Genomic DNA, 16,419 nt, shown 5'->3' with positions numbered 1-16,419 from the left:
TTCCACACTCTCATTATTTATAGGGGGTACCATTTTCATCCCACCCCAACCCACAAACCCTTTACCCATCCTTAATTCCTCATCTAACTGGGGCGGATATAAGACATATCTCCACAAAATCGCCCTATTGACATCCCTACTACTAAAAAGCCTAGCTCATTAATTCACAATTTAGTCTTGAAAGTGAAGCAAGGCCACTGAAATAACCAAAGTCCAAAGCCCATAGTTTCCCCATAGTTTAACACTTGAGAATTGGAATATCCAAGTTGTTTTCCTCCCTCTTGTGAGGTGTTCTAAAAACACATAAAATCCGCAATTACGAACCATCGAATCGATCGACCTTTTCCCCCAAACAAACACACGCGACACTTTCAGAGAAAGAGGAGAGAGAGAGAGAGAAAGATGGATGAGGAAGAACATGAGGTTTATGGAGGAGACATTCCCGTTGAAGGTGATTTGGAAGGAGACTTGGATGCTCATAATCCCGACGTCGACATGTCCACCGCCGATGATGACGCCGTCAAGGTTTTTTTTCTTTTTTGGAATTCAAAATTTCGCCGTTATTTTGGTTCTGGAATTCTTTGTATTTTCTGTTTGTTTGATCTGTTAATTTGTATCTATTTGATTTGATTTATTGAAACCCTATTGCTTAATTTATATGGTTTTTGTTTCGGTTTAGGAGCTTGATGAGATGAAGAAGAGATTGAAGGAAATGGAAGAAGAAGCTGCTGCTCTTCGTGAGATGCAAGCTAAAGTTGAGAAGGAAATGGGCGCTGTTCAAGGTTTTTTTTTTTTTTTCTCTTATAACCTATTTTTTTAGGTTTCAATTTTACCTAGCCCTAATTTTTTGAGCACTTCATTTTTTTATGTATGGAATTAACCAATCAAATTTATCTATTAGTTTGAGGATGTTGAATTTGGCTTTGATTACTAGTCTAGTTTTGATTTTGTTTGTATCTGATTGGAATACATTGAGACTTGTATTTAAAGTAATTGGCTTCATATAGCTTGTTGCATACATGAGGTTGAGGTCGTGGAGTAGTGTCATCATTTATCACCTTGTATCTCTAGGGTCTAGAGATCAAACCTCATGGGATGCATTTGAGGCCCTCAAGTGAGCCCCTTCATCCTACCTCAAAAAAAAGGTTGCATACGCGCTTCTTTGTTATTTATTTATTAATGCATAAGGGTAAAAAGTTAGATAAAAAGCTTTAAGGACGCCTCATGTCAATTTTAAACCGATAATGTCACATTTTGTTCTTTGTCCATTTATTTATCTGGTAGATTGCGGAAAGTAGGAAGTTACACAATTTAGGTGGTTGGCTAAGTTCTAGATATATCCTCCTCTAAAATGCTAAAAAGTTTCCTTTCTTGTGCATTCTTGCTATCTTTTATTTTTTCCTGTTTTAATGATCAATTAGTTGTTAGTATTTGCAACTGCCATTTCTTTTAGGGACGCAACAAGCCAGAAAGTTTTGTTTTTATTCAGTTGTATGAGCTGTCAGCATGTTGTTTCCTTAAACAATAGAACACCGGGATGTGTTTTTAGTTGTCAGCTCAAATTCTTGTGTTGTAGTTTTTCTACTTTTCAAATTGCCTTTTATTGTTTTAGTTTTTGAATTAGCTACGAGCTTATGATAGTGGTTATCTTATTTGCAGATCCTGTCACTGCTGCAGAAATGGCTAATAAAGAGGAGGTGGATTCACGGTCTGTGTTTGTTGGCAATGTAAGAATCATGCTCTCCCAGTTGAGCTTCTATGTTGTGGTCTATATTAACTTACGCATGTGTTCTCATCACTTTTTTTTACGGAAAAGAAACAACATTAGAGCCTCTATTGCCAAAAGATGGGGCTGTTCACCGACCACAATGTCGGAAGAAGTACTGCTTAATAGGCTATGTTTGAGTTTGTCAGTCAAAGTTTGCAGACCTTGATAGATTTTTTGTTTTGTTTTGAGATGATGATAAAATAATTTGTCTGAGATATGCATTGAATTATAATGTGAATTATCATCATTATGTTTATCCTAAAAGGTACTTTCATAATGTCATCATTAGGATTAATAATGATAATGGAAATTAATATCGAAGGTGACAAGATCTGAACATAAAATTCAAATGTGGCCTATTATTTGAAATAGAAATTTATAAGAATGCCTAACTTTGGCAAATTTTTAAGGAATTAAGAATGATGTGGGTGATTTGGGAAGCTGATTGTTTTGGAGTCTAGGGAATTACTGGACTTGGCTCGATTCCTCAAAGGCTTGAACTAGATGGGATTTTGTGATTTTTGTCTTTCTTCGAACTCTTCTCCGTTAGAAACCAAAGTAGCTTCTCAGTGAAGCGTGGATTATGCACTAGGGTGCACAATGAAAAAGAACATATCATTTATATAAAAGAACACGAACTTTTTTCAACAACTTTTCTACTTTGAAAAAGAACACACGACTTAAAATTAAAGAACGTGTAAATTTATATTTATGAAAGAAAAAAGGTTATAATGAAAAGAACATATAGTAAATGAACATCTACACTTAAGGTAAAAGAACCTATGTTACTCCGACACCCTCTCCAGGCCGGAGTATCGCGTATCGACTCGACACGACACGCGACACAACGCGCGACACGCCTGGAAAAGGTGTCGAGTCTCGTGTCGGAGTAAGTGTCGAATATACTCTTCAAGGGTCGACACTAGATGAACCGAGAGAGAGAGGAGGAAAGAAAAGAAGATGAAAAATCACAGATCTAGGGTTGATTCGAAAACCTAGATCTGGAAATTGAAGAGGAAAATGCTTATACTAGGACAAATTACCATGGGGCTTTGGTTCTAGCAAGAATTCCGAGCCAGATGGTGTTGTCAGATCTCCGGCAAAGGCAGTCGGCGGCGGTCGGCAGTTGGCTTTTTCTCTTTCTTTCCCTAGCCCCCGACATTTTCTTTCTCTGTCTTCCTCTCTTTTTTTTCATTTAATCCAGTCAGTTTCTAATTACGTGGGTGTGCCCCTCCCCCTTTTCTTTATTATTTTTTCTTTTTTATTTTTTCTTAAAGTTTTACCAACTAGGGTTTTAAAGAAAGCATTAAAGTGGGCTAGGTATAGTTGGGCCTTAAAAAAAAAAAAAGCTGTCATAACTCATATGTAACATTATATTTTTTTTTACGGGCATAAGTAACATTATATTAGAGATACGCTAGTTGAACACAAGTTTATATAACTAAAGTATTTTTTTTATGCTATCTCGTACTAAAAAACTTGTTACTCTTTATTATTTATTTTAATTTTCAATTTCAAAATAAATGTATTTTTTGAAAAACATCTCAAGTATCCAATTTTTTTCCGACACTTTTCAGATACCCGTGTCTAGAAAATTGGTCAAGACACTCTTTTGACCGTATTGCCGTATCCCTCAAATTTTGGGACTAGAGTGTCGGATCCTCCGATCCCTACTTGGACACGACACCCGTATCCGTGTTTGAGCAACATAGAAAAGAACATATACCTTTTAAATTTAAATTTGAAAAAGGAACTTTTTGTTGCAAAATTTAAGAAAGCAAATAACAATAATTTTTTAAAATTATAGACTGTAAAAATGATAAAATGACGTAGTTTAGAAAAGGGTGCACCATGCTCTACATGCACTTGGGTGCATGTACTTATTAGTACGAGGTCCCTTTTCATTATATGAGGCAATTTCTCCTCCCAATTCGTCCCAATGAGTGAAGAAAGATTTATTGCCTATGGGAAATATAGATTCAATGAGTCTCTATTTAATTCCCATTACAATTCCCTTCTTTTACGAAAACAAAGACAAGCTCACAACTCACAGGTGCTTCTTGCAGACCTTTGGGAATGTCCTCACTAACATATAATTTTACTAGTTAGGGTTAAAGGATATGTTCATCTGAGCCTCCTTAAATCCTGAATCAGTGGGACCGATTTGAGGTTTTAATCGTTGCACTCAAATGTCCTGATTTTGTGTAAAGTTGGTCATCAAAGCATGAATATATAGCTTTTCATGAAAGGAGCTTTCTTCTAGCAGATTGGGGTTGAAGTTGTGTAGATTTCTTATATTGACAAATCTTGTCCTCGTATCTGTCGTTTCTGTCACTTTATTCACATCAGATCTGTGTTTAGTAGCTAATAGAGATAACGGATAAGAGCTTGTTGTTGTCAGTTTTGCATATCTTTGTTGACAAATTCAAAATTAAACAAATAATTTTGCTCTATGTAACCCATGCCTCTAAGGACTTGCTGGTGATATGATCATACATACCTCAACATGTAGATTGTTGAGCAAGCTTTGCTTGGGGCCTTCAGGGATTAATACTCGCAAAACTTGATTCTTATTGCGTTGAGTAGGTGTAAAGCCTTCTTCTGAAGGTAACTCGACGATTGCAAGCTCTATGATCTTTATTTGTTATCCTGTAATAGATTGATGTATTAGCTTCCTAGTGCGAAGAATACTAGCAGCTCAGAGGGTAGAAACTACGCTGGTGAAGCAACTTCACATATAGTCCATATTCGGGTCTGTTATTGTTAATATGAGGTTACCATCTGGAGGCTGATTTGATGACAAACACTTGTACAGTTATAATGGGTTTTGGTACATGAGTGATTGGTAATCAAGAACTGCAGTTTTTTTTGGAGTTTATGCTGTGTACGCCTATAGTGGTTTGAAATTATGAATGTAGATTTTTCTATTCAGTAGAAAGATCTCTTGTTTGTAATAGATGTTCCCTCGCATATATGCACTGCAGCTGTACTTTTGAATCTTGTGCTCTTTAGGTGTTAAATGGAACATCAATATTGAGAGACCTATCTTTTTGTTGACGTTTTCTGCTGCTGTCCTTGCCGTCGGACAGCCATTTAGCCGTGAAAAACCTTTCTATCTCCCCCCTTCCTTTGGGTGAAGTGGGGAAGGTCACTTTTTAAATGTTGCAGAATATTGGAAGGTAGCTAAACTCATTTAGAGAAGTTCAAAAGAAAAGAAAAAGACCCTCAAGTATTGCCTTCGAAAAAGAGAAAAGGGGGGAGGGGATCACTAAACAAAGAACCAAATACAAGGAAGGAAAGAAAGTAGAATGGAAAAATGTGGCCAAGAAAAGAGAAGTCTTCTATAAATATACGAGGGAGCATATGAGCTGCTTTCCGTTGAATTCTTCCAACTCATAGACCTAAAATCCTGTGGTAAATTTTTTTTAGAAAGAAGATTTTATTACTATTAGTTATAGTATTGATGGGGACCTCTGAATTAAAAGATCTACACTTTCTTGTTCATTTAAGCCCATGTGTATGGGTTCTCTTAATTCTAACTTTCGAACACTTATTAGCGCATTTGTAAATGCGGTATTTTTGTGTCCCAATATCCAGAATACCTTTTGTAGTGTTGTTGCGGCCACTAATGTTGTACCAAAGCAACCAAAAATCTCTCTGTCTCTCTCCCTCCTTTTTTCCCCTAGTGAAGGCATTCCTCAATTGGCTGATGTTATTTATTACCCAACTGTCAACTGATGCATGCTCAATATTGGTTCAAGTATCAAATTCCCAGATGGGCATTTGCTTTCTGTGTTCACTTGCTCACTGAGGATCATGTTTTACTCCCTGAAGTAGTCTGATGTTCAGGCATCAAAAAAATATTATTGAATCCTGTACCAAAAATATATATTATGAGCCTAGTGGTCCTCTCCTTTTGTGGGCTATCTCAGTGGATGTTCCTTCTTTTTTTTTTTACACCTTATCTCTTGTCTTTATGTATTATTGTCTATGATATTATCTGCCATTATATACGTCATCACATTCTGCTTTAAGCAAGTCATGGTTTGAGTTAAATGTCTTACTATGATCGCAGGGTTTTCCTTCCTCATCAAGTTCCTTGTGTTTTAATGCTGGACTTGGTACCCAACATTTGGAGATTGGTTGGCATAGTTTAAGAAGTAGCTCTTTATTGGGAACTCAAGGCTGTTTCTGTGCTTTTATGTTTTAAAATGTTGAAAAAGATGAAAAAAGAAAAAAAAAACAGAGAAGAAATCATAGAAAAGAAAGAGAAGTGGAAAAAGCTGAAAAAATTAAAGTCTCCCCAGAAAAGAAGGAAAAAAGAAAAAGAAACGATACTATAAAAAGAATAGAAGAGAAAGGGAGTACAAAAGAAACGTGTATTTTAACTTGTTGATCGTATACCTTTCCGTTTTTTATTTCCCTTTTTTCTTCGAAGTGGAAGAACTGGAGTTGGATGAATTGTAAAAATATGTGTTCGTGGCTGTGGTCCAATTAGAACTCTTCTTGTCCAAGATAGTGTGCAAGACTTCACTGCTTTCAACTGCAGAGGCACGCTACTACAGCTGAAGCTAGTTGCAGGGGCGGTGGTGAGCACTGTTGCCTGAATCAGCAAATCCAAACACTTCTTGCAGGTGTGATGATGGATGCTGTAAAATCATGTACCTAATCATGTACCTTTGGCCTTACAATTCTCTTTTCTTTTTTCCTTTTGTTGCAAGGGTTATTAGAGTTAAATATGGAAGAAAAGTTATTTTCATTTGTTTGAAAAAAAAAAGAAAGGCAAGAGATGGTAAAAATCTTATAGTTCAAATTGCTTGATCTTCCTTGTTGGTGTGATTGTAGTGAAGAATTAATAGTGTAATGGATGTGATGAGGAGTGTTCACCAATTGGTGCTTCACAAAGGCGTAAGCAATTTGATGTGTTTATAATGCTGTCTCAAAGGAGAAAAAAAGTCTTGGTAATTTACTTTGGGCAGTTTGAGCTTTTGAAGCTTAGATTCTACATGCATACATCAGAACTATGTATCCTAAATGTTCAGGTTTGCAAATATAGTTTTATAAGGGTGTATCACTGTATCTGATGGATTTAGATTCTGATTGTGTGTGTGTGGGGGTGGGGGGGAGAGAGTGAGAGAGAGGCTGAAAGGCATGTGGGTATGCATCAATAATTGAAAGGCATGCGGATACTCCTCGATAATATTCTTTCAAGCCTTTTGATTGTATTACTCCAAGATATCACTCAATACTTGATAAGTAAGCATGGATTTTTTTTTTTTTCTATAATTAAAAGTTGTAATCTTTTTCTGGATAAGTGCAACCCCTCTCATCTCCAAAAAAATCAAGTACCACTTATCTTGCAAGGAGATACTTGAAGTTGGTTTTGTTAGGCTTTCCCTCCATCGCTTTATTACCCATCCCGTCTGCTCAAGGGGCTGGTGAATATCCCATGATGAACCATATTGCAGTAGATGCTTTGTACCAGTTGAACTTGCTACTCTGTTGATCAATTGTGTGCAGGTGCTTCTTATCAAAATCAAAGAAGGATTGTGTTGGTGCTGGCTATGATATGTGTGCTTTATTTGACTGACTTTGCCTACATGAACACTTTGGATTTGCTTATATCTTGCAGGTTGATTATGCGTGCACCCCTGAAGAAGTTCAGCAACATTTTCAAGGCTGTGGGACAGTAAATAGAGTGACCATTCTGACAGACAAGTTTGGTCAGCCAAAGGGTTTTGCATATGTGGAATTTGTTGAACAGGAAGCTATTCAACAGGCACTTCAGCTAAATGAATCTGAATTACATGGTCGTCAATTAAAGGTATTTTCATAATGGTGGTTTGATGTATGTCTATCCTGGTATTGATGTCTTGCTGGTGGGGATGTGTTCCAATATTTTCATCATTTTTCACTCATTAATCACATTCATATGGCTGATAATTCACAGGTGCTGCCCAAGAGAACAAATGTGCCAGGCATGAAACAATTCCGCGCAAGGCGTTTTAATCCTTATACCCCCTTTCGTTCTCGTAGACCATTCTCTCCACCTTTCTTCTATAACCCATACGGCTATGGGTACGTAAACTTCTTATTTCTTATTCTTATTTTTTAGGTAGTACATGTTCAATTTTGTTAATATGCTTGTAGTTATTTGAGGGTTTCTGAGCTCTAGTGTTTACCTGCTTCAAATCGTGTCTGAATCTCCCACCTCTTGAATTGATTTTGTACTCATCTAATATTTGAGCTTGGAGATCTGTAAAAGGGTCCAACTTTATGCAAATAAATATATGAAGATAATGTGTATGAGATGAATGATTTATCACTTCCTAAAATGCTTGCTGTCTTCCATAAACCTTGTATCTTGATTGGTTGGGGGCGAGGTTATATACAACCATAAGGTGAACCCTAGATTCCAAAAAAGGCAATGTGGCAATCGTGTTTTCGTGGTGTATTATAAGTAATGTGGCTGACTATCTTCTCGCCATTATATATGCTGCAGGAAAGTTCCTAGATTCCGAAGGCCAACCCGTTACATGCCCTATTACTAGAAGAAGGAACTGTATTCCCATGATAGGATTCGTTGTGTACTAATAGATATGTTGGAGCTGTCATCTTCTGCTTGGTAATAACGTTTAGTTACTGTTGCTTTGATGCACTTTCAGATGTATGACATATGTTCTCGGATTTTATACTTGTAATAGATATATTCTATTTTCTTCTTTCCTTTTATTTAGCTGTAGTTCCCACTTCCCTCTGTAATTCTGTCCGATGCATGATCTCTTATTCTCTTTGATTGATCAGCCTGTTTTTCGGAATTTCAGAACCGGAAGATACTTAAACATCTGTGTACACTTTACAACAATACATGCTCAAACGTTGTTCTTGTTGAAAGGCAAAACAAATGAGCTCTCAGATGACAGGCTTCATCTACTCAATATGAAAACTAGTTACATAAAAGTGAACCGTATGCTATAAAGTACTTGAGATAGCCTGTGCATTGTTGCAGAGCTACGTAAGATTAAGGAAATAAACGATTGAGTATAAGTTAGAGGTTTTGGTCCCATTTGAGAGAAATAAGTCAAAATCTTTTATGTTGGTGTTTGGTAAACAAGGACGGAAAGAACAATTTGGACTTAAAACTTAATTTTGAAAAAGTTGGTGCAGGAAGCATTTGGTGAGAGATAATTAGTCATATTGAGGTGCAATGACAAATATAAAGGATAATAAAAAAAGGATATGTCAACGCTTAATTAGTCGTTTTACACAATTAAGTATCAGCTTTATACCAAAAACTTTATACAAACATCTAATACAATAAAACCGTCAAAACCAACAAATATAATTAGCTAATGCAATCAATTATCCATTAGACCATTACTAGCCAAATTTGGCTAAAAGAAACAATAAATCAATCTCGAATGATAATAACAATTGATAGATGGTGCATTCTAGGCTTACCGAAGAGCAAAATTCAATATAATGTTTTTGTAGCTTATAGAAAGAATAAGAGGTAACTTTGTATTATCATTTACACTTTGTAATATGAGTACGTCGTCCACCACAAAGCCTCGAGTAAAGGTGTCAAGTAACAACTTCTAAACTTAATTAGAATGATGCACAGTATCTGACTTAAGAGATCTAATCATTGGCTTAATCTTTTCAGCAAGCTTGATAATTCCCAAGAACATGAGCCTATAAACTACAACCATACCAATCAAAATTGCAAGGTCTACCCATTTAGAGTATCCCATTTCAACTTGCCAAAAGCTCTTCAACACTTCCTCCCCACTAATAGTTGCACCTCCTCCCACTAGATCATTAGGAAATCTCAAGCCTTCAAACTCATTCTTGTAAAACCCTTGATTTGCGTACTTATGGAAAGCAATGTAGTACATTGGGTACCTCCAAAATGGCTTAGGAAGATCGTTGGGCAATCGAAAAAATCCGCCATTTAACATCATTACACCTTGAATTCCAGCACCAGTTATGATACCCATGAGAAAGTCTGGGACTAGGCTTGCTACAATCATCATTAGGCTCTCGACGAGCATCATGCATACAAATAGCACCAGTGCAAAGTACACAAAGTGACTGAATTCTGTTTGAAGGTGTACAAGATAATAGGCTATTGCTCCTGGTATTAGAGAGATGATGAGCAAGTAAGGAATTGAAGATAGTGTGTTCCCGATTGTGTAGGCACCAACACTGTAGTGTCCGTTGAGCCTTTCTCGTTCAAAGATCTAGCAACAAACACAAATGAAACGCGTAAGTTGACTGATTGAATGAGTTGTCAATCAAAGCCTAAATTTTAAGGTAGCTAGATGCATGATAAGTTTCATGTTACATAAATTATAACACTATAATGTTCTAACCTTCATGTCTTCGACAAATGATGGAAACCCTCCAATTGCCATAAAAGTTAAGAAAGCTGCAACAAACATGAGCATTGATCCTCTAGCCTGCAAATTTCATAACATATTGTGTTATAACACACATGATATCTTTTATCTAAATGATAAATTGATCACATATATATGTAAACGATCTAATCACCTGAATGGAACCATAAGAGTGGCCAATATCATAGAATATAGTTCCCACGCACAAACAAAGTGCAATGTAGACTGCAAGGCGAAGCCAATAATATCCCAAGTCACGGTACATGTTCACGAAAGATCTTCTTGTAAGAACAAACGACTGAGTTATGAACCCAGCATTTTTCCTTTTAGATTCTGTCGAACTTCCGCCCTGCAACGATTTACAGTTTCGATTATATTATAGTTATTCTGTTCTTTATAAGATGTTTTTTTTTACACATAATTGTTGATGCGCGTATATTATACATCAGGGTGTACAATGTACCTACACCTCACTAGATAAGGTCAATTTTTTAGTCAATTACCAGTTGACATATCGTTGATATGTGATGTTGAACTTCTATGTAGGTTTGTGATGATTTGTATGAATTTACAAGAGTGTTTATTGCTTCTTCAGTGCTCTTCATTCCATCCAATCCTTGTTCAATATCCTAAAATAAGAACATTATGTTATAGATATGAGTATATGACCCTTATATTTCAAATTTCATTAGATCAATGAGATATAAGAATACAAGATTACACATTTCTAGGAGTACTTACAGTTTCAAAGTCCTTGTTGATGGTTCTTAGGAAGTGATCCGAAGGGTTCCTCATGGTTGGGCAAGGGAAGCCACTCAAAGAGAAGAACTGCATAGACAAACATATACAGTAAATCGCGGATCACAATTGTTTTTGGCTCGGCCTGAGATGGGAACGAGCCAGTCATCGGGTTAGAATAGGCCAAATTTTTGGTCCGAGCCTGGATAGTTCATGATCAACTCTACTGTGGCAAATTTTTATGATACACTAAAAATGGTTAGAGTAGTTCAAACTCACCTCAATAGCAGTTGAAGCCGGACCAAAGTACACGAGTTTTCCTGAAGAGAGGAGACAGAGATTGTGGAAGAGCTCAAAGACTTCACTGCTAGGCTGATGAATTGAAGCAACAATCGTCCTGTGATCTTGTTTTGCAAGCTTAATGATTCGGCTCATAACATGGTAAGAAGCCGCGCTATCAAGGCCACTAGTAGGCTCATCTAAGAACAGAAGCCTTGGCCTTGTCAAGATTTCTATGCAAATACTGACCCTTCTTTTTTGTCCTCCACTAAGACCTTTTACTCTCCAACCCCCTATTCTTGTGTTGACACAACCTTGTAAACCCATGTCTTTAATCGCGTCATTAGCTCGAGCTAATTTCTCAGATTTAGTCATTGAATCTGGTAGTTGCAGCTGAGCTGAGTAGTATATGGCTTCTTTTACAGTTAGTGTTGTCATTAGTGTATCATCTTGGGTCACATATGCCTAATATATGCACAAACAATACTTTAGACAAAATTTATAACTAGAGTATTGAAGGTGGTACTTGACTACTTGGTGGTGGACACTGGACAATGCCAACATCTTAGCCAGTAGCCACCACAAGCTAGTGAAACCGACACGATTAAATGTGCTCGGTTCACAAGCTATGTTTGTGGGCGTAGGCTCTAAGATGGCCAGCATGATGAGACACGTCCATTGCCATATTTACCGAGTATACTCTTAGCTACAGCCTACCATGTAAAATGTCTTACCGAAGTCCCAAAAGCAAGAGTTTGTTTACGACCGTTAATAAGAATTTCCCCTGTTTGCCTGGTTTTTGAACCTAACCTTCCTGTGTTAAAAAATATTTATAGTAGTCAACAAGAGCTTTAGTAACTAATAAGAAGTGAAAATGTATATGTTGTGATAGATGCAATTAACGAAATAAATAGTAAAAAACAATCGACACAAGAATTAACTTTTTTACTAACAATGTGTTTAGCTACGTCCACACGGAGAGGAAAAATGATTTTTTTAAGTTAAGGAGAGAGTACAAATTACAAAATATGAAGGCAAAGATTATAATAGGGTTTATATAGTACCCTACTAATTAACCTAAACAAATAGGCTTGAACACGAAACTAAAACAAACTCGATATAATAAATAACATGTACCGAAAAATGAGGGGAGTTTCCCCCTAACTCCCTAGACCAAGACCCCTGTGCTACCTTAATCCTAGCGCAAGATAATTAATTCAAGACATAGTTTAATAGTAGAATTAGCTAGTTGCTGAAACTGGATCGTACGACATATAAGTATACTCCCTCCATTTTTATTTAATTGCTACATTTTCCATATATGGGTGTTTCTTTTTAATTGCTATATTGTTTAACCTTTCTTTATTTAGGAAACTTGGCCCACCATAAAGTATTACTATTACATTTGTTTTTTTTCTCTATTTTCACTTAAAATTACTACTTTTTCACTTTTCTTCATTATTTTATATATTAAATTGGTCAAAAAGTACCATCTCAAAAGCTTGAAAGTGACATTGCCTAAATCGTTGTGCATACAACAATGAATAATATAGTAATTAAATAAAAATGGAGGGAGTACAAAGTTACGGTTACAAACAATAATTTTTTTTGTAAGTTGCTACTCCTTCGTCCCAAAATATAGTTTCCTTTTCCATTTTGGGTATCCCCAAATATAGTTTCCATTTTCATGTCTAATTCCACATTTTTCCGTAATAATTGCTTCTTGAATTTTGTTTTTTCCTTTGTTTAATCAACCAAAATGTTACAATTAATGATCTTTCACCAATTATTCTCTTTCCTAAAATCATATTTTCCCATACGAGATTTATTTAAATAAACAAAAAATCTTTACTATCTCCCTTAAATTCTACTTGCATAATTACCGTGAAAAAAGAAAATGGAAACTATATTTTGAGACAGAGGGATCATTATTTGGAATCTTGTCTAATTCAATCAGGGTGGGACCAAACTATCCAGCTCTTTTTGCTAATAATAGCTCATTTATGTGACAATAATAGTAGCGACGGCAGCAATGCCAATAGAATAATATGGATCAAGTGGTTGTTCTTGTTCATTTCTCCTAGTTGTCCTTCACCTAATTTGTTCGTTTGGTACTGATTTTATTCCTAAGGCTACATGTTTGCAGTTGTTGCTAATCTCCTATTTTAATTTATTGTTATTTGATATACTTTTACGGTCCGTTTGGTAGTCATTAATAAATTGCGGTAATGAGAATGAATTTTATGTGTAATTTTATTAAGGAAGCACCCTTAAAATCTTCATGGGGAGGCATTTTTTCTCCATGGGAAAGCAATCTCACCCCTAAACTTGTGTTTTTGACTCCAAAGGGAAGCAATTTTCATTACCACTCATTACCACCTACAAGGTGATATTGGATGGGAATGACAATTCAAGAAGGAAAGTGGACATTTTATGATAAATTAGCATTACCATGGGAATGGACAATGATATTTTTCACAAATTTACACACAAATTCATTTCCATTACCACCATTTATGACCAACTACCAAACGGGTCGTTAGGATATTTCACCAAGATAGTCAAAGATTTTGAAGTGTATTATATCATGTCCTGGCCTAGTTGTATAAAATAATGATGGTAGAATTTCATGAAAAAACATGATGTTGTTCAAGGCATCATTGCTATTGACTATAACAATCTCTATTATATAAGCCAAGGGAGGAGGTGTGGTGTCCTCTTTTGAACTGACTAAAATACCCTTAATGATCTAATTAATAGAATGAAAAAAATTACAAAAGCAAAAAAATTCTCATTCCAACTTGTCATTTAAAACAAGTTTAAAATGGTATATGCCTCAAATACTTCAATCAAAAATTAAATGGACAAAATATTTATACCTTATAAAAAAAGATGGCATACATAACGTGCACATAAAAGTCTGAACATTCACTACCTTTGATACTCTTTAATTCAGTTAAACCAACTCATTATTTTTGTATTTTTTGTTCAATATTCATTCACAAAAAATAAATGTTAACAATCACTCACAACCTTTTTATTTTTTACCATTAGCGAATTAATATATCTAAATTCATCTAAATGTTGAATTTTTCACATTTAAGTTTAATCATAAATAAAGTATGAATGGAGTATCTAATATATAAACAAATTTTGAAATGAACGCACGCATCGCGTGCATATGAAGGCTAGTATTATATAAGTGATCTGAGTTGCTCGATTAAGAAACCCATTTGTGAATTAATTAGAACTTAGAAGACTTGACCAAATATTTATTATTTTAATAATTATGTATGTAATCAAATAGCTTAAACTTCTGAAACAACATCTCACAAATTTTTAAACAACACTTACAAATGTCAGACATAGTGGTGATATCTAGGATGAGAACCTTACTTAATGAACACATCTTTCTGTAGTAATTCTTGAAATATTAACACAAAAGACATAAACTAATGTGAATATGTGATCATATTAAACTGCAAGACTATGTAATTGAGTAAGCTACACTTGATTGATCTGGTTTGAATCACTATATAAAGACTGTCTTAAATGTAACATATTAAGTACATCATAAAAATTTAGTGTAATATATATGATGACATAGATTTCAACAACAATGACATGGCCTAAACAAATAATAACATGAATCTTATGTCATTTATTTCATGTCATTTGAGGTTTTTTTTTTTATTTAAAAAAAGCAACGGTTTATAGATTGTTACACCATAAATTGGAAAAAACTTGGTGTAATAAATATACCCAAGAATTTGTGTTAAACAACTAATGAAAGATAGTTCAGTAATTAATTAACATAGTACTTTTAATTTATATTACTCTCAATATTTGTAATATTTGGCGCGTTCTTTTTTTTTGTTGGATTTCACAATTTTTCGAAAGTAATTTTCGAAAAATACAAGTCGTCATACAATTTTAAGATATCAACTTTTTTTTCTAACAAAATATATACAACATCATAACTAAAGATATTCATGGTTAAAATTGTTCGATAATAAAAGTTGCGATAACCAATTGATGATAGATAGAAGTATTTCTTACCAGCGAGTGCATCCAAAAGTGTGGACTTGCCACAGCCAGAAGGACCCATAACAGCCAAGACCTCTCCAGGCTCAGCAAAACCAGAAACACCTTCTAAGATGGTACGACGTCGCCCTCCATCACCACCGCCGCCACCACCGCCTCCGCCTTTAGCACCATTAACCGTAACACACAAATCTTTCCATGTCAACGACACATAACCTTTACTACCACTTCTATGCTCATCATCATTAAACTCCATTTTCTTAACAGATACAGTATTATTACTAATACTTCCTGTTAAGCTAAATGGAAAAAACCTCCTTAAACTGCTAGAATTCCTCTTTAAACTATCATCTTCACCTTCTTTTTTCTTCTCTTCATTACCACCTTTAGCTAACGGCCTCGTTGGGCTTGGGCTTGGTGTCCATCTTGGTACATTATTTGCGTTTATTTCTTCCATTACTACTAACAAAATTGGAAGAAAGAAAATAGGGAAGGGAAAAGATAGAAGCTTAGTTTTTACTTCTTTTGTTTTTTTTTTTTTTGGTTTGAGTAGCAAAAGAGTTGGGTTTCAACGTCGTAGCTTAAAACTCAACCTTTGCACTAGGTGTATAGGTTAGAAAAACCGTTATATATATAAACTCTCTCGAAATATATTTACGTTGATACAACTAAATATGGTATTGAAAGGGTTTATATATAAGTCGCAAGTGGTAAGTGGTCGGGTGTTTTGGGTAAGCCGGTGGCAGCTTGTGTGTATAATTGGCACAAACATGCGTGATACGTGGGTATAAATATAATGAAGTTGAGCAAATTGTTTGTTGTTAGTTATTTGGCAATGGAGCAATTAAATAATTACAACGCGTATTAGTTAGTTCAAATTTTGGAAATTCTTCATGTGCTAATTAAAAGCTCGTCCTAGTTGGTAGGCTAATGGTTTTATACTTTTATATAGTACTCTACCAATTTTATAGCATGCTCTTCCAATAAATTTTCTATGGATATAAATCATATATGTTGCTTTCTACGCAAGTTTTCAACTAATATAATACATTATTGCATAGCAGCAGCCAGACCAGCCACCCTTGCATACCATGTCCATAACCCTTCCTGCTTTGCTCATAGTTAGTATATTTATGGTTAATTAATTGGGAGTTTATTTGAGCGATGGATATATAAATTAATGGAAGT

The 16,419-nt window shown here is 35.2% G+C and overlaps 2 protein-coding genes across 2 annotated transcripts; one reads left to right on the top strand and one right to left on the bottom strand.

The window, feature by feature from the left end:
- Positions 1 to 230: 230 nt before the first annotated feature.
- Positions 231 to 8,500, top strand: LOC104895646 (polyadenylate-binding protein 2). The gene is made up of 6 exons (XM_010682210.4): positions 231 to 525; positions 680 to 782; positions 1,660 to 1,727; positions 7,401 to 7,592; positions 7,719 to 7,846; positions 8,271 to 8,500. Exons 1-6 carry the CDS (start codon positions 403 to 405, stop codon positions 8,317 to 8,319), a joined length of 663 nt encoding a protein of 220 aa, XP_010680512.1. The 5' UTR covers positions 231 to 402; the 3' UTR covers positions 8,320 to 8,500.
- Positions 8,501 to 9,110: 610 nt separating this feature from the next.
- Positions 9,111 to 16,082, bottom strand: LOC104895645 (ABC transporter G family member 1). Its single transcript, XM_057395913.1, has 8 exons — positions 15,247 to 16,082; positions 11,922 to 12,001; positions 11,188 to 11,652; positions 10,912 to 10,998; positions 10,674 to 10,799; positions 10,325 to 10,519; positions 10,144 to 10,230; positions 9,111 to 10,011 (listed from the first exon to the last, which is right to left on the bottom strand). The coding sequence occupies exons 1-8, from the start codon at positions 15,686 to 15,688 to the stop codon at positions 9,373 to 9,375; spliced, it is 2,121 nt and encodes a 706-aa protein (XP_057251896.1). The 5' UTR covers positions 15,689 to 16,082; the 3' UTR covers positions 9,111 to 9,372.
- Between the last annotated feature and the right edge of the window lie 337 nt (positions 16,083 to 16,419).

Source organism: Beta vulgaris, chromosome 6 (assembly GCF_026745355.1).
Source record: "Beta vulgaris subsp. vulgaris cultivar EL10 chromosome 6, EL10.2, whole genome shotgun sequence".
NCBI lineage: Eukaryota > Viridiplantae > Streptophyta > Magnoliopsida > Caryophyllales > Amaranthaceae > Beta > Beta vulgaris.
Note: the sequence above shows the minus strand (reverse complement) of the source record. Positions and strands in the feature narration are given on the sequence as shown.